This window comes from Theropithecus gelada, chromosome 18, assembly GCF_003255815.1.
Source record: "Theropithecus gelada isolate Dixy chromosome 18, Tgel_1.0, whole genome shotgun sequence".
NCBI lineage: Eukaryota > Metazoa > Chordata > Mammalia > Primates > Cercopithecidae > Theropithecus > Theropithecus gelada.
Window position 1 is genome coordinate 44,189,416 of NC_037686.1, and position 21,513 is coordinate 44,210,928.

The 21,513-nt window shown below is 40.5% G+C and overlaps 1 protein-coding gene and 2 non-coding genes across 3 annotated transcripts in view; 1 reads left to right on the forward strand and 2 right to left on the reverse strand.

The window, feature by feature from the left end:
• Positions 1 to 1,821: 1,821 nt before the first annotated feature.
• Positions 1,822 to 1,904, reverse strand: LOC112611749. Its single transcript, XR_003116729.1, has one exon.
• Positions 1,905 to 1,988: 84 nt separating this feature from the next.
• LOC112611754 lies at positions 1,989 to 2,132 on the reverse strand. The gene has a single exon (XR_003116732.1).
• A 196-nt stretch (positions 2,133 to 2,328) lies between these two features.
• ACAA2 (acetyl-CoA acyltransferase 2) overlaps positions 2,329 to 21,513 on the forward strand; it is a 28,933-nt gene continuing 9,748 nt past the window's right edge. Inside the window, exons 1-5 of the mRNA XM_025364943.1 lie at positions 2,329 to 2,811; positions 14,265 to 14,431; positions 17,611 to 17,739; positions 19,284 to 19,400; positions 20,737 to 20,884. Of these exons, the coding sequence (XP_025220728.1) occupies positions 2,796 to 2,811; positions 14,265 to 14,431; positions 17,611 to 17,739; positions 19,284 to 19,400; positions 20,737 to 20,884 (577 nt within the window). The 5' untranslated portion in view covers positions 2,329 to 2,795. The remainder of the gene's footprint in view (positions 2,812 to 14,264; positions 14,432 to 17,610; positions 17,740 to 19,283; positions 19,401 to 20,736; positions 20,885 to 21,513) is intronic.

Here is a 21,513-nt window from a genome sequence, read left to right on the forward strand (position 1 = left end):
TTGAAGGATGCTTAGATAGCTGGTAAAGTATTGTTCCTGAGTGGGTCTGTGAGGTTGTTGCCAGAGGAAATTAACATTTGAGTCGGTGGTCTGGGAGAGGAAGACCCACCCTCAGTGTGGGTGGGCACCATGCAATTGGCTGCCAGTGCAGCTAGAACAAAGTAGGCGGAAGAAGATGGGATAAGCTGGCTTGCTGAGTCTTCCAGCTTTCATCTTTCTCCCATGCTGGATGCTTCCTTCCATTCCTCCTGCCCTTGGACATCAGACTCCAGGTTCTTCAGCCTTTGGACCCTTGGACTTACACCAATGGCTTGCCAAGTGCTCTCAGGCGCCCTTTGGCCACAGACCGAAGACTGCACTGTTGGCTTCCCTACTTTCGAGGTTTTTGGACCCGGACTGAGCCACTCCGGGTGAGCCTGCAGACGGCCTATTGTGGGACTTCACCTTGTGATCCTGTGAGTCAATTCTCCTTAATAAACTAACTCCCTCCCTCCTTCCCTCCCTCCCTCCCTTCCTGTCTTCCTTCCTTCTGCCTTTTTTTTTTTTTTTTTGAGATGGGGTCACGGAGTCTCACTCTGTCACTAGGCTGGAGTGCAGTGGCACGATCTTGGCTCACTGCAACCTCCACCTCCTGGGTTCAAGTGATTCTCCTGCCTCAGCCTCCCAAGTAGCTGGGACTACAGATGTGCGCCACTACGCCCAGCTAATTTTTGTATTTTTAGTAGAGACGGGTTTTCACCATGTTGGCCAGGCTGGTCTCAATCTCTTGACCTCGTGATCCGCCCGCCTCAGCCTCACAAAGTGCTGGGATTACAGGTGTGAGCCACCGCGCCTGGCCTTAAACTCCTATATATGTAAACCTTTCACTGAATGGTTTTAGAATCCACTCACTAGTGACATTTCCAATTAGAGAAAACACAGTACATTTGTAAAGACCTACTGATGGTGATCTGCAGTGGGAAATTGTGATACTTAACCTTTCTTAAATATGTAGAGGGCAAATTGAAAAGTGTGTATGAAAATGAACACTCTATACATGAGCAGCACTTTTTTTTTTTGAGACAGAGTCTTGCTCTGTCACCCAGAATGGAGTGCAGTGGCACTATCTCGGCTCACTGCAAGCTCCGCCTCCCAGGTTCACGCCATTCTCCTGCCTCAGCCTCCCCAGCAGCTGGGACTACAGGCGCCCGCCACCACGCCCGGCTAATTTTTTTGTATTTTTAGTAGATACGGGGTTTCACCGTGTTAGCCAGGATGGTCTCAATCGCCTGACCTCGTGATCCCCCCACCTCAGCCTCCCAAAGTGCTAGGATTACAGACGTGAGTCACGGCGCCCGGCCTATACTTATATAAGCATTTGTGAAGCTTGTCTAAGATTTGTACATTTGATTGCGTGGATATTTTGCCTTAAAAAGAACTGTAAATGAATAATGTGTGCTGATGTGTTCATGGGTGTAGAGTACTAAGGTCTGCGTTAAAAAGATGGTTTGATGGAAGAACAGGTGGTCAGCAATATAGCAAAATGTTAACAATTGGGTCGATATGCGTCCACTGTACAAGTCTTCCCACTTTTCTGTAAGTTTGAAAGTTTTCATAATACAAATTTGGATTTAAAAAAACCCCCACACTGCAAGAGTGTCACCAAAGCGTTTGAAAAGCAGGATTCTAGAGGGGGCATTCGCTAACGACTCAGAAAAACCGTCCATGCCACCCACCACCCCCACGCACTCAAAGAAGCCCTCGCTAGGCAACCCGGCCCTCCGAGCCCTGGTACCGAGGGGCTCTCCGCTTCTCCCTTGCCCCAGCCGCCTCCTGCTCGCCCGGCCTCAGTCTGTTCTCAGAACACACTCCATCACGTGGTTCCCAGAACTCAGATTGCGCAGTGGTCTCGTCATCATCGGCCAGGGCTCACAGTGACCGCGGCAGAGGCCTCCCTAGACCTCCCTCCCGTCCAGCCTCACCTGCTGCCCCCTCTCCTCACGCCCCCGCTCCAGGTCCCCTGACCCCACTTCGCTCGCCACGTTTTCATAATCCTCTCAGGCTCCGGGCAAGCTGCGCCGCCCGCAGTGGGACCTGATCATATAAGGAAAATACTACGGGCTCATCTGGGGGCTGCAATAGGGACCCGAAAGCGCCCTAGCCTACTACACTCACCGCACCCCAACTGCCGCCCACCTCTCCGCCCAGCCCTCAGTACAGCACCCAAGCGCAGTCGCGCGTCCAGATCGGCGACCGCGCGTCCAGATCGGCGACCAGAGCCTCTGCCCAGCGGACTGCGCAGGCGCCCGCTCCAGCCAATCCCGTCGCGCCTCCGCCGCGCCCCGCCCCCAGGACTTTCGGTTCCGCCCCCAGCTGGCGGCCGCCAGCGCGCCAAGTCCCTCAGGCTTGGGCTCCTGCCAAGTGTTTAGGGTTCTGGCGGAGACCAAAGGGAACAGTCATTGCCTCTCGGGGCTGGGATATGATGGGTGAGAGGTGTCAAACCAAATTCTCTCGGTTTGGAAACGGAGAAAATCTAAAAACGAGGACGTGAGGAAAGAGTCCGCCCTCAAGACGCGTAGTCGTCTACCCGAGCCCCGACCCCCGGGCTCCCTCGGGCTAGGGTGAGGCGGGCAGCCACGCGTGGGGTAGGATCATCTTACGCTGGGGCCCGGCCAGGCAGCTCCGGGAAGTAGGTGAAAGGGCAGGGGCGTGGCTCCCGGGGCGCCACCCACGCTCTTGAAATCTGGGTGACTGCAAGTGGCCGCTCTGCGTCCCCCAGACCAGAGACCCGCGCCGCCGACGACCCAGCCGCAGCCATGGCTCTGCTCCGAGGTGAGCGCAGACCCCTCCTCTCCTCGCCCCTCGGGGTCCTGCCCTCCCCCGGCCAAGCCTCCGCTTCCGGCCGCCGCGGAGAGTCGGGGGTCGTGGGGTGAAGTTCACTCAACCTCCTCGGTTTTGGAGCGGAAGTGATAAAAACCCAGCCCGAAAGGCTTGTTTGGGTTAAGGAGAACACCCTTACTTGTAAGACGCTAGGGACAGCGATTTCGATGCAATTTCCTGTTGACTTGAGACCAAAGTTTGCTTGCATGTGACCTTGGAGGTCATTCCTTTCTTCGCCTAACAGTGACCCCATTAGTTCGAGTCCAAGTATTAGGAAAAATGGGGCGGCGCCATAGGCCGCCGGCGCCTGCTGCAGGGCAGCTGCACACAGGAGCCGGCTGCTGGGCCTCGGTGGGCAGGGCTCCCCGGGTGAATCGATGGCGTGGCCTGGCCGCAGAAATGGTAGCTGGTGTTCTGCTGGAAGACCTGCTCTGCTCCCTTTTCCCTTCTGTTGCTTTAGTTTAGAGCAGTCACTCTATACGTAAGCTCTAGGGTTATGAACTTGTTTAAAACAACTGTGTAATAAACTCCCTTTTCAAAACAAATGGGCACAATCAATGGAATCTTACTTTAAGGATATACCGAGACGGGCGGATCACAAGGTCAGGAGATCGAGACCATCCTGGCTAACACGGTGAAACCCCGTCTCTACTAAAAACTACAAAAAACTAGCCGGGCGCGGTGGCGGGCGCCTGTAGTCCCAGCTACTCGGGAGGCTGAGGCAGGAGAATGGCGTGAACCCGGGAGGCGGAGCTTGCAGTGAGCTGAGATCTGGCCACTGCACTCCAGCCTGGGCGACAGAGCGAGACTCCATCTCAAAAAAAAAAAAAAAAAAAAAAGGATATACGTGTCGAAGAGCATTCAGGAGGCCCTGAGACAGGAAAAAGCTTGGCAGGATCTAAGAACCAAGCATTTTGGTGCTCCAGGGCCCTGTGAACTCTGTAAGAAGGTGGGATTTTGTTCCAAATTCGGTGGAAGGCAATAGAGGGATTTAAAGCGGGGTAATGACAGGATCTGATTTCCGCTCTGTCTGGATTTGGGGCGGTCTGTGTAATGGCGAAGAGACCATTTAAGGATCTATTGCAGAGGTCCAGGGAGCAGCAAATGATGGCTTTGACTCGTGTGGGGCAGTGTAATTGGGGAGAAAAGGGGAGGGATGAGTTGAGATAGATTTGGGGTGGTTTTGATAGAAAGTAGATTGGGTGTGGTGGAGTAAATATAAGCAGGAAATGTCAAGAATGATGAAAAGTGCCTGGTCTGATGAACAGTGTTCATGATGATGCCACTTACAGAGTGAGGAAAATTGGGAAAGGAATAGATGTGGAAAGAAGGATTGAGAATTCAGTTTTAGGCAGAAAACTTTTTGGTGCCTGTGAAGCAGCCAAGTGGAGATGCCAGCTAAGAATTTGTTAGGGGGATCTGAAAGTCAGAAGAACCAAAGTGGCATGGAAACAAATGAAGGGAAAAATCGGTATTCTGGAACCAAATGCAGTGTTTACAGTTTCCTGCAACATGGATTTCATTTGCCAGTGCCCTTCCTGACTGAATTTACTACGTTTACTTCATAAAGCAGCATGGTGAATTTTTTTTAGACGAGGCATTTCCACTTCATTTAAAAGGTGCATTGTCATGAGCTATCTTCTTAAAAAGGAAATAATAGTTTTACTGATGTCATTTTAATATTTTATCAGTGGTTCTTACCCTTTCTTGTAATACAGACCCATTTGAAAATTTCACAAATACTATGAACTCAGAAAGGAAAAAAATGCACATTGACATCTGTATTAAGGAAGTAGAAAGTTTATAAATTTCTGGTACAATTTACTGTAGTGTTAGAGCTAGTGATCGTATTTTTTTCCATTTCCTTATCATAGCAATTAGGACGCTCATGTGGAGAGAGGTAAAGTGGTTGTGTATAATAACACAGGTAGTTAGTGGCTGTGACTAGAACCCAAGCCTTGAGCTTGAAATAGTGATGTTACAGGCCGTCTAGAATCATTAAAGATAGGCTTCTCTCAAGCAGCATACAAAGTGTTTGCAGGGTGGGTGGGAAGAAAGAAGAGCATGTGACTGATTATAGGGAAAAGGACACATTTGAGTTAAAATTTGTTAAGGATTATCATTAATTTGTCAGATTTCACTCAACAAGAAGAACAGTTCTAGGTTTTTATTAGCTCCCATCCTAGTACTTGGCAGGAGGTTTTCACTTAGATCTTAGCTCTCCTACTGCTCCTGACTTTGTTGGGAATGTTTGTGTATTTTTTCAAGGCGAGTGGGCAGGGCTGCTAAATTACCTTAATCCTGAAACACCGGGATGCCACTGCAGCTTTTCTTAATTTGCCCTAGTTGCTGCCTGAAGTCGCTGGTACTAAGTGAATATTTACCTAACAATGTGATAGAAAGGTAGAGCTGTTTCTTTCCTAGTGGTGCTTTTCCTGTACTGTCAACTCAGCACATCTTCCCAGGCCCTTTCTTGGAGCTACTTGGACTCACTACACTCTGGGTTAATATGTCTCTTCACTGTCTTTCGGTCTTGGGAAATTTTTAGCCTCTGAATTTTCAGGGTGTTTTACAAATGAGATTTCAGTTTGGTGTTAAAGATTGTTAAGTTTTAGACCTTTTAGTATCCATGTAAAATTGACATCAAATGAAAATTGACATGGTATACAATTTATGAAATTAAAAGAAAAAACCTTTAAACCTTTATAGTCTTTGTATCTGCGCATCCCAGATTTTTTGTTAAAATATTTAAAATAATAGTAGTAAAAAATTATTTTTTAAAATAGAGAAACCCAGTCTCTACAAAAAATACAAAAATTAGCCAGGCATGGTGGCACTTGCCTGTAGTCCCAGCTACTGGGGAGGCTGTGGTGAAGGATTGCTTGAGCCCAGGAGGTTGAGGCTGCAGTGAGCCGAGATCACACTACCGCACTCCAGCCTGGGTGACAGAGTGAAACCCTGCCTCCAAACAAACAAAAAAAAACCCAAACCAAAAATATATGATTGAGAACATTTTCTCTGTTCAAAATAATTGTATTAGTTCAGTTAAGGCCTTACTTGAGCTAACCTTTACAGTCTGGGAGCATCAAATAAGAAGTAATATAGGTAAAGGGGAGGTTCTTTTTTTGTTTTTATTTTCCCACGCACACCCTTTCCTTTGTAGATATTGCATATTTCACTACTAGCACTGCCGTCTAACAAACGCTTTCTTAGAATATGAGACATAGGGGAGAAACTCATAAAAGGAACTTTATAGAGAGACAAATGAAATTAGACTCTATTGTTTCTGAGGAGAAGTTGGGGTCATTTCCATGTGTGCAATATGTCATTTTTATTTCTGGATGTTTTATATATTTTTGTTATCTTTGGATTTCAAAAGTTTGACAATGATGTGCCAAGCTGCAGGGGAAGGGGGTGTAGAGTGTTGTTTGGTGTTTATTAGAGTTGAGGTTTACTAAGCTTTAATCTATAAATTTATGTTTTTTATCAAATTTGGACATTTCTTCTTTATTATTTCTGCAAATGTTTTTTAAAATCCATTCTCTGTCCTCTCCTGTGACTGTAACTTGTTAGTCCTTGAGGTTCTGCCATGTCTTTTTACTTTCTGACTTTAAAGAAAAAATTAACAAACTTTGTTTTTGAGCAGATTTAGGTTTTACAGAAAAATTGAGCAGAAAGTACGGAATATACCCTATGCTCCCTCGTCCTGTCCATTTCCCCTATTATTAACATCTTGCATTAGTGTGGTACATTTGTTACAATCGAGCTAATATTGATACATTATTATTCACTGAAGTTCATGTTTTGCATTCAAGTTCATTCATTGTATTATATAGTTCTGTGGGTTTTGACAAATATGCAAATGACTGATGTCAGTATTATAGTGTCATGCAGATTAATTTCACCACCCTAAACATAATCTGTGATTCACTTATTCATCCCTGTCTCTGAACCCCTGGCAAGCCCTGATCTTTTTACTGTCTCCATAGCTTTGCCTTTTCCAGATATCATATAGTTGGAATCATATAGTATATGGGCCCTTCCAGACTTTCTTCTTTCACTTAGCAACATGCATTTAAGATTCTTTTTATGGCTTGATAGCTCACTTCTTCTTATTGCTGAATAATATTTCATTGTATGGCTGCACCACAGTTTGTTTATCCATTCACCTGCTGAAGGACATTGTTGCGGGAAGTCAGGGACCCTGAGCAGAGGGACTGGCTGGAGCTGTGGCAGAGGAACATAAATTGTGAAGATTTCATGGACATTTATCACGTCCCTAGTAATATTCTTATAATTTCTTATGCCTGTCTTACTTTAATCTCTTAATTCTGTTACCTTCGTAAGCTGAGGATGTATATCACCTGAGGTCCACTGTGATGATTGTGTTAACTGCACAAATTCATTGTAAAACATGTGTTTGAACATATGAAATCAGTGCACCTTGAAAAAACAGAATAAGAATAACAGCGATTTTTAGGGACAAGGGAAGACAACTATAAGGTCTGACTGCCTGCGGGGTCGGGCAAAAAGAGCCATGTTTTTCTTCTTGCAGAGAGCCTGTAAACAGACGTGCAAGTAGGAGAGATATGGCTAAATTCTTTTCCCTAGCAAGGAATATTAAGACCCTAGGAAAAGAATTACATTCCTGGTGGGAGGTCTATAAACAGCCGCTCTAGGAGTGTCTGTCTTATGCGGTTGAGATAAGGACTGAAATACGCCCTGGTCTCCTGCAGTACCCTCAGGCTTATTAGGATGGGGAAAAAAACACTCCCTGGTAAATTTGAGGTCAGACCGGTTCTCTGCTCTTGATGCCTGTTTTCTGTTAAGATGTTTATCAAGACCATATGTGCACAGTTGAACATAGATCCTTATGAGGAGTTTTTGATTTTGCCCTTTGCCTTGTGATCTTTGCTTTGCCCTTTGCCTTGTGATCTTTATTGGCCTCAGAAGCATGTGATCTTTGTTCTCCTTTTTGCCCTTTGAAGCATGTGATCTTTGTGACGTACTCCCTGTTCATATACCCCCTCCCCTTTTGAAGTCCTTAATAAAAACCTGCTGGTTTTGCGGCTCAGGTGGGCATCATGGACCTACCGATATGTGATGTTAGGCCCAGCGGCCCAGCTGTGAAATTCCTCTCTTTGTCTCTTTGTACTCTTTCTCTTTATTTCTCAGACCGGCTGACACTTAGGGAAAATAGAAAGAACCTACATTGAAATATTGGGGGTGGGTTCCCCCGATAGGACGTCATGGTTGCCTTCGAGTTTTGACAATTATGAATAAAGATTTGTGTGCACATTTTTGTTTGAACATAAGTTTTCAAATCATTTAGGTAAATACAAGAAACATGATACATATGGTTAGGTATGTTTAGTTTTATAAGAAACTGCCAAAGTGTCTTCCAAGCTGGCCATACCATTTGCATTCCCACCAGCAATGAATGAATTTCTGTTGTTCCACATCCTCACTAGCGTTTGGTATTGTCAGTGTTTGGGATTTTAGCCTTTCTAAAATCCAAAAGACTAATAGTTATGTAGTAGTATCTCATGTTGTTTTAATTTGCAATTCCCTAGTGACATATGATGTTGAGCATCTTTGCATATGCTTATTTGCCATCTGTATATCTTCTCTGGTAAGGTATCTGTTCAGATCTTTTGCCCATTTTTAAATTGGGTTGTGTGGGTTTTTTTTTTTTTTTTTAATTGCTGAGCTTTAAGAACACTTTGTATGTTTTGGGTACCAGTCCCTTATCAGTTAGGTGTTTTTATAAATACTTTCTCCCAGTCTGTGGCTTGTCTTTTCATTCTTTTAACAGCATCTTTTGCAGAGCAGAAGTTATTTATTCATTTGTTTTTAGAGGGTCCCACTCTGTTGCCCAGGCTAGAGTACAGTGGTGTGAACACGGCCACTGTAGCCTTGACCTCCTGGACTCTAGCAGTCCCCTCGCTTCAGCCTTCCAAGTGGCTGGGACCACAAGCACACACCACCACGCTCGGCTGATTTCTTAATTCTTTGTAGAAACAGGGTCTCATCATGTTTCCCAGGCTGGTCTCAAACTCCTGGGCTCAAGCAATCCTCCCACCTCGGCCTTGCAAAGTGCTGGGATCATAGGCATGAGCCACTGTACACAGCCAGAAGTTTTCAATTTTAAAAAGTCCAACTTAAGTTTTCCCTTCATGGATCCTGCTTTTGGTGTTAGATCTAAAAAGTTATCACCAAACCAAAAGCCATGTAGATTTTTCTCATATGTTCTAAGAGTTTTGCATTTTATATTTAAGTCTATGATCTCTTTGTTTTCATTTCTGGTTTTTTTAGGTAAGAGGTCTCACTCTGTCACGCAGGCTGGAGTGCAGTGACTTGATTGTAGCCCACGGTAGCCTTGAACTCAGCCTCCTGAATAGCTGGGACTACAGGCACATGCCACTATACCCAACTAATTTTTTACATTTTTTAGAGATGGGGATCTTGCTGTATTGCCCAGGCTGATCTCAAACTCCTATCCTGACACAGTCCTCCCACCTCAGCCTCTTGAGCAGCTGAAATTATAGGCTTGAGCCACGAGACATTTTTGCCTGGATTCATTTTGTTTGGTATATGGATGTTTTGTTGTTGCAGCACTATTTGTTGGAAAGACTATCCTTTTTCCAGCGAATTGCCCCTCCTCCTTTGTCAGACCTTGAGGTTCTGGCTTTGTTTTTTAATCTTTTTTTTCATCTGTTCTTCAGATTGGATAATTTCTATTTATCTTCAAAGTCGCTGAGTTTTTCTCCTTTCATTTCTATTCTGCTGTTAAGCCCATCCAGGGAATTTTTTATTTCAGTTATTTTTCAGTTTTGGAATTTCCATTTTGGATTTTTATAGTATGTATTTCTTTGCTGAGATGTCATATGTTTTATTAGGAGCATATTTTCCTCTACATCCTTGGGCATAGTTATAATAGGCAGCTATTTTAAAATCCTTGTCTGCTAATTTCAGCATCTGGGTCTTCTTGGGGTTGGTCTCTGTTGATTGTCTTTTTTCTTGAAAATGAGTCATATTTTTTGTTTCCTCATATGTGGATTAATTTTGAATTGTATTATGAACATTGCAGATGAAACATTGCGGAGACTGGATTCTGTTGTAATCCTGCAGACAGAATTGACTTATTGATCGGTTGGCTATTTATTTTTTGTACACAGAATCACCCCCATGCACCCCCATGATAAACTGTGTCTCCCCTTGTAGTGGGCAACAATTTAAATCTAAGTTCAGTTTTTTAAGGCTTGGCTTAGGTGCTTGTGGTCTGACCTACACATAAACGGCTAAAGAGTCAGCCAAATATTTTGGCAGAGTTTATATGTGAAATTTGGAATCTCCCTCTATGGTGCTCCTCTTTCCCAGATTCTCCTTCACTTTCTAGTGGCTGTGCTTACCATGAACTTTATTCTCTGATTCTTCAAGCCAGTAAGACTGTGTGTGTCAGAGTTCTAGCCATTCCATGCATCACGGACTGTTAATCTTCAAGTTAGTTGCTATAAATAAATTGGGCACTTACCCTGTTCTGTTCTCTTCCTCTAAGTATCAACTCTTCTCCTTACCTGTCTAGTTTTGTTCATTTCCAAGACCTTCAGGTAGTAGTTGTTCTCATATATTGTCCTGAGTTTTTCATTGTTTTCTGTTGGAGGATTGGTCAGATACGAGCATAGCAGGCCATGACCAGAAGCAGAACTAATGAAATTAGGAAGAAGGCATGGAAAGAGGAAAGAAGAATGAAATAAAGCAACCACTGATAGACCAGGTGCAGGAGCTCATGCCTATAATCCTAGCAGTTTGGGAGGCCAAGGTGGGAGGATTGCTTGAGCCCAGGAGTTCGAGACCAGCCTGGGAAACATAGCAAGAGCCCATCTCTACAAAAAATAATACTAATAATAAGTAAAAATTAGCCAGGTGTGGTGGCACACACCTGTAGTCCTACCTACTTGGGAGGCTGAAGCAGGGGGATCACTTGACTTGGGGAGGTCAAGGCTGCAGAGGTCGAGGCTGCAGTGAGCTGTGATCACACCACTGCACTCTAGCCTGGGCACAGAGCAAGACTTTGTCTCAAAAAAAAAAAAAAGAAAACACTGATATAAAAATAGGCAGAGACTGTTAAGGTAGGAGGATGAGAAGAAACTTGAAAAGATTCAGGAAGGCATCATGGTACAGAATAACCCATTTACCGGAACAAAACATTTGTAATGCACCCAACTAGTATTTATGGCCTTTTGTAACTATCTGAATTTGTATCTGTAAAAAACTGAGTGGATCTGTTCTAAATTATAGTTATATATATTGCTCCTGATATTCCTTTCAACTGCAAATTTCTCAAAGTAGGAATGAAAAGAGAGGTTGAAATAGAAATATTTTAGGCTAGGTTTGGTTTGTTTGATGAAAGAGATCATAGACATAAATTGGAAGATTATACTTAGATACCAATAGTGGTATAATGCTTGAATAGTCTAATTTGTAGGTCAGTATCTTATCACAAACCCATTGCCAAAAGTCCCATAATTTCTTGACAAGATGTGGAAATGTGCACTTAGATTGTTTTGGAGAGAATAAAGTTAGTATATGCAAAGTGCTAGCATGAAGTCTATTGCATAGTAAGTGTCCCCTCTATGTTAGCTATAATATTTACCTTGCAGAGTTGTTGGGAAGATTAGGTTTTGTGTGGAAAGTGATAAAATGTCTGGTATTTAGTAGACGCCTAATGAATGTCAATATGATGAAATGGCTATAACTGATGCTGCTTACTGATATGCCAGTTTTGCACTGTACAGCTCTAATGATGATGAGTGAGTACCACTCACATCATAATCATATATTTGTATAGTCACAAGTTTTTTTGGCAGATGGTAGGTGATTGGGAAGGGGTGATTTTCATTTATTCGTACAAGGACACCGATTTAACTAATAGCGATGCTGCAAATGTATAGTCTTAGTGTGTATTAATAGATGTATAGATAATTCCTCTGTATTCTTTGTGTTTAGATAAAATGCATGCTGTTTTGTTATATTCTAAGGGACACATTTTAATAGGATGTTGGCAAACTACAGTGTCTTTAGAGGAAAGCAGTCAGAATTAATGTCAAATAAAGAACTATTGAAAGAATGCCTTTAATTTACCTGAGATGAGAGTTACTGGGTTTGGGGACTTACAGGTTAGTTGACTTCAGATACTGGAGGTGGGGGATACACATGTAGAAGGTAACCTGTTTTGCCCATTTTTTTTCTAAAAGTAAAAGATAATAGTGTTGTACCTGAGCGAGTTAGAGAAACGCCACATTTTGAGACAAATTTAAGAGTCCTTTATTAGCCGGCGACCGAGAGACAGCTAACGCTCGAAATTCTCTCCGGCCCGAGGAAGGGGCTTGATTTTCTTTTATACTTCGAGTTAGGAAGGGGAGGGGGAGCTCAGTTGCAACAATTCTACAGAAGTGAAAACATGTAAAAAAGTTAAAAAGACAAATGGTTACAGAGAAACAAACAGTTCCAGGTGCAGGGGCTCTAAATCTTTCATAAGATGTTATATATGTGTGCTCTGCCGGACACAAACTCAAGGCTTTATGGTGTTATCTCTTGAGCAAAACCCTGGGAACTTGTACATTGCTTGCTTCAGTACCTTATCCGTTAATTGGACTCTTTGGTATGAAGGAGTCCTTGAAACCTTGCAAATAACGGAGCCAAATGGAGTTCGTCCTCATCCGCTGTCTCAGCTAAGGAAGAGCTTATTCATGTGGAAACAAGGCTAGGTGATTAAGGGAGAAAGGGAGAGTCTAAAAACAAAGTTAGTAAAAAACAAGGTTAGGTATTACAATAGTTCACCTTATTATTTGCAGTCTGTAACTTGAGTCATCCTGTGACTCTAGAACTGGTGGCATATATAATTCAAATTCAAAGCAGCATATGTTCTATAAACTACATCTCTATCTGTGTTGGTGCTTTTGGATAGAACTAGAATTGGTGGATGGAAGACTTTGTAAGCTGAGTTAGTTCAGTATAAAGAAATATCATTCGTTGGGGCCGGGAGCAGGTGCCTCACACCTGTAATTCTAGCACTTTGGGAGTCCGAGGCAGATGGATCCCCTGAGGTCAGGAGTTCAAGACCAGTCTGGCCAACATGGTGAAACCCCGTCTCTGCTAAACATACAAAAATTAGCTGGGCGTGGTGGCAGGTGTCTGTAGTCCCAGCTACTTGGGAGGCTGAGGCAGGAGAATCACTTGAGCCCGGGAGGCGGAGGTTGCAGTGAGCCGAAATTGCACCACTGTGCTCCAGCCTAGGCGACAAGAGCGAAACTCTGTCAAAAAAATAAGCAATATCATTAGTTTATGTTGTCCATTGATCTCACACTGCTTCATGCAGTAGAGTATGTCCTCCTACTGAAAGTTTTCTGGCAGAGGTTTAGAGAGAAGCTTTTGTCAGGAATTTTTAGAGGGAGTTCTTAATAGAGTGAGTGGTTGACCTCAGACAACCCTAAGGCACCTTCTAGTTTGGAGATTCTTTTATTGTAATACTTGACAACATACTCCAGCACATAGAAGGATTTTAGTTCTCAACAAATGTTTCTAGCATTGTGAAGCATCAGAGAACAAGAAAGTTGTCTAACCAGAATGGCTTTACATCACAGCGTAGCAGGACGAGCAGCAGTCAAAACTCCTCAGACACCGGCTTAAAAAAGGAAGAGGCTTTATTTGGCCGGGAGCGTCCACAGACTTGCATCTTAAGAGCAGAGCTCCCTCAAAAAAAAATTCTTGGCCCTTTTAAGGGCTTACAACTCTAAGGGGTCCACGTAAAAGGACGGTGATAGCTTGAGCAAGCGTGGGGAATGTGACTGGGGGCTACATGCATAAGCTAACACAACAGAAAGTTTTGCAATGCTTTTTCATACAATGTCTGGAATTTAGAGATAACACAAGTAGTTTAGGTCAGGGATTGATATTATTATTATTATTATTATTATTATTATTATTATTATCATCATCATCATCATCATTATTTTAACTACCAGGGCCGGGTGGTAGCACTAGGCCATCTGACTATTTATCTTACTTCTGTTTCTTTTTAACTTTTTGCTTTTTTCTTTTCCTACTGTCTTATAAACTAGGCAAGGGGTGGGGGGTGGTGCACAGGAGAAGTGGTGGTCTCCTTCCTTAACAGCATGCAGTGCAGTTCTTGGTACCTGTACGTAGGTAAAGATCAAACTGTCAAACTAGTGATCCTTAAGACTCTGCTTCCGTGGGTGTGACTTATTCTAGGTATTATTGCCTAACAGAAATTTCCGTCATCTAATTTTAAATTGTGTAAGGTTTCATGGTGAGATTATTTGAAGCATTTAGAGGTATTTACTAATCTGTGATGGCTTACAAATCTCTTCTTGTTGCAATAGGTGTGTTTGTCGTTGCTGCTAAGCGAACGCCCTTTGGAGCTTATGGAGGTCTTCTGAAAGACTTCACTGCTACTGACTTGTCTGAATTTGCCGCCAAGGCTGCCTTGTCTGCTGGCAAAGTTTCACCTGAAACTGTTGACAGTGTGATTATAGGCAATGTCGTGCAGGTTAGTAGGGTAAAGGAAGGTGTTCACTCCTATTGCTTGTTTGATCAGTTTCTAAAAATAATTCCTTTAACATATCATAATGGTAAACAAGTTAATAGTTATAGACCTTTTTTTTTTTTGGGATGGAGTCTCGCTCTGCTGCCAGGCTGGAGCATGGTGGTGCAATCTTGGCTCACTGCAACTTCTGCCTCCCAGGTTCAAGCGATGCTCCTGCCTCAGTCTCCTGAGTAGCTGGGATTACAGGTGTGCACCACCAAGCCCAGCTAATTTTTGTATTTTTAGTAGAGACAGAGTTTTACCATGTTGGCCAGGGTGGTCTCAATCTTTTGACATCGTGATGCGCCTGCCTTGGCCTCCCAAAGTGCTGGGATGGATGACAGGCGTAAGCCACCACTCCCAGCCAATAGTTACAGACTTCATACATTTGTAATTTTAGTAATTTCTGTGACTCCAGAATCAATGTCATGCATAATTCAAAGCATCATATGTTCTAGAAACTGTATGTCTATCTGACTTGGGATGCATTTCAGTGCTTCCTAAATAGCAGATTGACTTCCTTGGCTTTCTTGAAGTTAATTGATTTTCTCCATATGCCACCTTAGTAAACCCAAGCAATACAGCACACCTCCCCTAATTTTCTTACACATTGTAGGAGCTTGATCAGTGTTTGTTGTAAGAAATAAGATGCTTCCTTACCCTCTGTCTTGCTATGTGTGATGTACAAAATCAATCACTCATATGCAGGTAATTGAAAATTCAGAATTCCTTTAAAGTATAGAAACATTTATTGGATACCTAGTTAGAGGCTATTATAGGTGCTATGGTACCCAAGGTGGACTAAAAGGAGGTAATAATCTAATGAAAAAGATTATATATATATAGATATATATTTGATCTGTTTCTATATCTTTCATATATACACATATGTATATATGATATATATATTTAAAGATGTCAATGATGTGATCATTGCTAAAGGAAAGAGAATGACAATGGACACAGAAATCACTAGGCCTTGCATTTGAACTTGATTCTGTTCATCTTGCCATTGTGTATCTTCACATCCAGAAAAAGCAGTGACTTTTTTTCTTTGGCAGTTATGTCTGTTGAACCTAAAATATTTTCGTAAAGAATTCTCGATATTGTCTTTTGTTATTTTTATTTTATTTTGTAGCTTTTACCTCTGACCTAAGAAGGCATTAGAACAGATTAAATAGAAATTGGATACTTTTGGTTTTTGTGTTTTCTAGAATTTTAAAGTTTTCCTTCTAAAATATTTTTTTTTCCCAGCATGTATTCTCTCAAACTTTATAACACAAAGTCACTCTAAATAGTATTAGTTTAATTGTGTTTGTGCCTCTGTTCCTAAAGACAGTTTTTCTTGCCTTGAGTTTTCTCTCAGGCCAAGATAGAGTTTTCTTGTAAGGATGTTAAGTGCTTAACAGGTAAATATTTGGGGTTAGGCTTTTATGGTTAAGAGAGAACAGAATATGCTTCGAATGACATTTGACAAATACCACAAAGCTGCTTTTCTAATTGAGTTTAATATTATTAAATATCATTTGGAATAAATGAGTTTTACTTATTTTTTAAGAAACAATGAAATCCAGTGTGGATTCTTTTTCTTTTTCTTCCCTAATTACCCTGGCTAGAATCTCCGATGTTGAATAGAAGTTATAAGAAACGGGTATCTTTGTCTTATTCCTGATTATAGGGGGAAAGCATCTGGCCTTTCACCTTTACGTATGATGATAGCTGTGGATTTTTTATAGATTCCCTTTGTCAGATTGAGAAAGTTGCCATCTGTTCCTAGTTTGTTCAGTGTTTTTGTCATAAAAGGGTGTTGGATTTTGTCAAATGCTTTTTCTGTTGACTGAGATGATCGTGTAAATCTTTTTTATTCTGTTGATATGCAATATTTGACAAACCTTGGCAAAAGAATATCCATTGACCAAGAAGTTTTTTAATGACATTAATTTGTAAAATAAGATAATTTCATCTCAGTCAACAAATGAAACAGTTAGTAGATTAATTGATGTTATACTGAGTTCCTCCCAGTTTCATCTGCATTCAAAACCCTTAACTTATAAATGTACTGAATTTGTTGAGTTTTGAAAAACTTGAAACCTACACAAAAGTTAAAAGAATAGTACAATGAACATCCTAAAACCCTGTACCTTGATAGACCAATTTTTTACATTTTGTCAGACTTGTTTTTGCTGTTGCTAACAGCCTCCAAAACAGGCTGTTAATGTTTTTGGTTGTTACTGGTTTTTTTTTTTTTTTTTTTTTTTTTTTTTTAAGGCATTCTTTTTATTCAAAGTGTGGTTCTTGGACTAGCAACATCAGCTTCACCAGGGAAATGGTTAGAGATGCAGAATCTCAGGCAGACATAGACCTGCTGATTCAGAACCTACATTTTATTATAACAAGATGCCCCTGTATGCATTTTAAAGTTTGGGGAGCGGTGGTCTACTCCTACTTCTTACTCTCCTGACCAATCATTCATCTGTCTTCTCCCTAAGTATGCAGTCCTCAGCCTGCTTTACATTAGAATTACTTGGGATGCTTTTTAAAAGTGACTACTGATGCCCAGGCCCCACCTCCAGCCTTTCTGGTTTAATTGATTTGCTTAGGAACTTGAGCATGAGTATGTAATAAAGCTTCCTAGGTTATTCCAGCCTGCAACCAAGGTTGAGAACCACAGCCTCAGATACTTCCTCTGTTAAGGAGCATACTACTTTAGGATAGCCTATTCCATTTTTAAATAACTCTAATTGTTATAAATTTCTGTCTTATATTAAGGACTTAGTGGGATTTCTCTAAGTGGCAGTTATCTTTAATATATTTGAAAACCAATTGACTATGGTTACACATTATGAATGTATTTAAATAATACCATTGAACTATACACTTAAAAATGGTTAAAATGGTAAATTTTGTTATGTGTATTTTACCCCAATAAAAAAATAGAAAAAAACTCTATTGACTATAGTTTTTAGTCAAATTGTAAACATGTATTAGATATAATATGCTGTACTTAGATGTATTTTGTCCTACCTTAGAGCCATATAGTTTATCATTTTTGATAGATTGCCAACATTTCCATGTATTTGGTGCTTGTTCTTAATTACTAGATTTATAGAGGATATTATTTTTATTTTCCTTCTCTCTTCTAGAGTTCTTCAAATGCTATATATTTGGCAAGGCATGTGGGTTTGCGTGTGGGAGTCCCAAAGGAGACCCCAGCTCTCACGATTAATAGGCTCTGTGGTTCTGGTTTCCAGTCCATTGTGAATGGATGTCAGGTATGGACAACATTTTTTTAAATTCTCTGAAAATATGTTAATAGTTACTAGAAGAAATGTCCCACTGCAATATAACACTTCAGCTTTAGGGAGGATTGCTTGAGCCCTGGAGGTCAAGTCAACCGTGATCATACCACTGCACTCCAGCCATGGGCAACAGAGTGAGACCCTGTCTCCAAAAAAAAAGAAAAAAAAAAAGCTAAAAATGAACCTGAAAGTGGAATAAGCTTGTCACAAAAGGACAAATACTGTATGTTTCTACTTCTTTGAGATACCTAGAGTAGTCAAATTCATAGAGACAGAAAGTAGAATGGTGTTCCCGGGGGCTGGTGAGGGAAAGTTAGTGTTTAATGGATATGGAGTTTGTTTTGCAAGATGAAGAGCGTTCTGGAGATGGGTGGTGGTAATGGTTGCATCACACTATGAATACACTTAATGCCACTGACCTGTACACTTAAAAATGGTTAAAATGGTATTATATACATATATACTTTACTACAATATTTTTAAAAGTTAATATGTTCATCATTCTTTTCGAGTGCTTCCTACATGCTAGGCACCCTGCTAGATTTACATTCAATATCTCATTTAATCTTACAACCATCCTATGAAGCAAGAACTATTATTATTCTCATTTTACAGGCAAGGAAACTGATTATTAAAGCCATTAAGGTTACTGAGTCGTAGAATTTGAACCCAGGTCTGTGAGCGTTAACTGTGAGGCACTGAATAAAGACTGTGAGGCAAGCAGGAACTCTCAAGAATTTAGGAGAGGATAAGGAAATGTGTTTTATTTCAAAGGAAGTGAATGATGCTGTTAGAAGTACAAACTAGTTTGACCTTTTTTAAAGGATGGTTGGTTAAATACATTTGTTTCTTTGAACACAGGGAAGAGAGTAAAGTGAAATTGAATTTCATTTGTAAAAGTCTTCATTTTATTACAAACAAAATAAGAGACAGAGGCGTATTTTAATAAACAATTTTCACATTAATTTGTTTCTATAACGATATATTTTAAATACGGACCTCATTTTTCTTAGTAATAATTTTAAGAAACATCAGGTTTTCTTAGAGGCTCATTATTTGCTGCTTTTCTGAGAAAGGCAAACAGTGGAAAGTGTTGGAAGAATGAAATGATTTCCTTGTTATGAGCCACCTAGATTGAACTAGTTCTTGTAAATCTCTGGTCTCGTTCAGATACCTCCATTAATGGGATAAATTTTTCTTTTGCCTTTTTAAAGGGTTTGTCCTTTATTATCTGCTGTACATTTATGCCAGATATTAATATCTCTGTTGATTTTCAAGGTTTATATTGTGTTAAGTATTACTATTCTCATGATTGAAACCTTTTAGTTTCCCCCCACTACGTCTTGGTAATGGATACGTTAGCGTTTGCTTTACAGTTACTTTAAAAGCATTTCCTTTTGAGACACTGTAAGCTAGGGTACAATATTTGTTGGATTTACCATTAATTTGTAAAATCAGTATGTTTCTTAATACATTGGGTACGGTTAAAGGAGTTTTTATTGTTTGTTTTTAAATAGGAAATTTGTGTTAAAGACGCTGAAGTTGTTTTATGTGGAGGAACCGAAAGCATGAGCCAAGCTCCCTACTGTGTCAGAAATGTGCGTTTTGGAACCAAGCTTGGATCAGATATCAAGGTTGGAACCATAAAAATTTAAAAGAATTAGTTCTTATTAGCATTATATAAGTACTTTTAACAATATACCTTTTTATGGGAGTGAAAACTAATTTTGATACCAATTTTGTTGATGAGGATTGGCAAGATATGAATGATTAGAAGTTTGTAAACTATTTCAAAACTCTATTTTGGTTGTTAGTTTTGACATTTTTAACCCATATGAAATTAGATTCTATCTCAGCAGACCTCTAGTAGTATAATTATCCTGTGTAAGTGGCCATAGGCATGGGAGAGATGGAGGAAGGGAAGAAGTGGATTAAAAAGATAGACAAAAGGGTGAATTAATCTCCCTACTAAACAATAAGTAATCTGAGTAATTAAATCTTTAATGTGACTTATAGAAGTTTTATTTCTGGGACAATCTCAGAATAGATTTCTTCTTCATCACACAAAACGTCTTTGAATACAGATTATATTGTCCCAAATCAAACAAAAACTGATTTTATCTTTGAGAGCTACAACTTGAGAATGATAGTACAATACTGATAAAGAATTATGTTTTCTTCTCATTCCCATGTGAAAGGGCTACTGACATTTTATATTTTTTAGCATTTTCAATAGTAATGTTTGACTTACACTGTTCACCCGGTTTCTCACCTGACCTTTTTGAAAGTTGAAAGGAATGAGACTTAAGAGAATCTATGTGGATTTTAGCCATGAAACACATTTGAGATATCCTTTATAAAGACAAGTCAGTGAGTCAAACGTTGATGATGCAGCAAAATGGGACACACTTAGCAGAGACTCTAACTACTTGAATAATAATTAACAACCTTTCTGTGACTCTGAGAGCCTGTCCCAAGTTCTTTTCAGCCTCATAGTAACTGATAGAACCAGCTATTCCTGTCACTGAGGCACAGGATGAGAAAGATATACTCTTTATTACAGAACTCAGGGCTGGTTTACAAAGGTGGCTATAAGAAAACATTGCATGAAGACTCATTGTCAGGTTTTCTACAAAATATGACCTTGAGGATTTAGTTTTTGATTATAGGGTAACTTCTGTGATCTCACCATGCACGTCTAGTCCTGTTGGCTGTTCTTAGACCCATATTTAGAGAGGGACAGAGAATGTGTGCATTTTATTGTGTGACATTGAATGTTCTCAAAAACATTGCATGTTTTTAGAAAATATCCCAGAACCGAATAGGAATATGAAAATAGTAAATGGTTATCAGAAAGTCTTAATTTTACTTTTGTTTATTGGAAGTGTTATTTAAATTTAAAGAACTCATGACATATTACTTTTAAAAGGTAATGCCTTAACAAGTCACTTTATTAATGTCTTTTAATAGCTGGAAGATTCTTTATGGGCGGGATTAACAGATCAGCATGTCCAGCTCCCCATGGCAATGACTGCAGAGAATCTTGCTGTAAAACACAAAATAAGCAGAGAAGAATGTGACAAATATGCCCTGCAGTCACAGCAGAGATGGAAGGCTGGTGAGTGAAATTGGAAAATATCAGTATCTATAGAATAAATATCTATAGGAAATATTTTCATCATTTCTATTATGGTTATATAATATTTACAAATCATACCTTTAAGAATTATTACATCTTTTCATTATTCGTTTTTAGATGATTAGATATTTTATTAATTATTGCAAAATTAACTGGGAATTTCTGTTTTGAAAAAGTTAATACTACTTAAAAAGTGGTATTGCTACTTGACCCTAGATGGACGCTTGAATTTTGTGCTGAACTGGTCCTGTTGTCAGTAGAACATGCTGAGGAATATGATACACTCTGTCAGAGGTGATAGCTCACTGTGGACTGGAATATAGAGGATGTCCTCTCCCACAAGCCATATCATAATCATAAGAAGGGGTAATGTGTTTGGAAAAGACCCACTGGGTCTTTTATGCTTTCCTTCTCGCATTCCTAATTAAGAATCATTGTACCTGACTCGGAGACTTAGAACTAGTCTGAGACTCTAGTTAGAGCGCCCTGGTGTAGCACAGCAGGTTGCTATAGCGCCAGTCCAAAACAGGCAATGTGACAGCAGTTCAAGAAATGTGATATTTTCAAAATTAAACTGTTAAAGCAAGTGGAAACTCTTATTTAGGAGT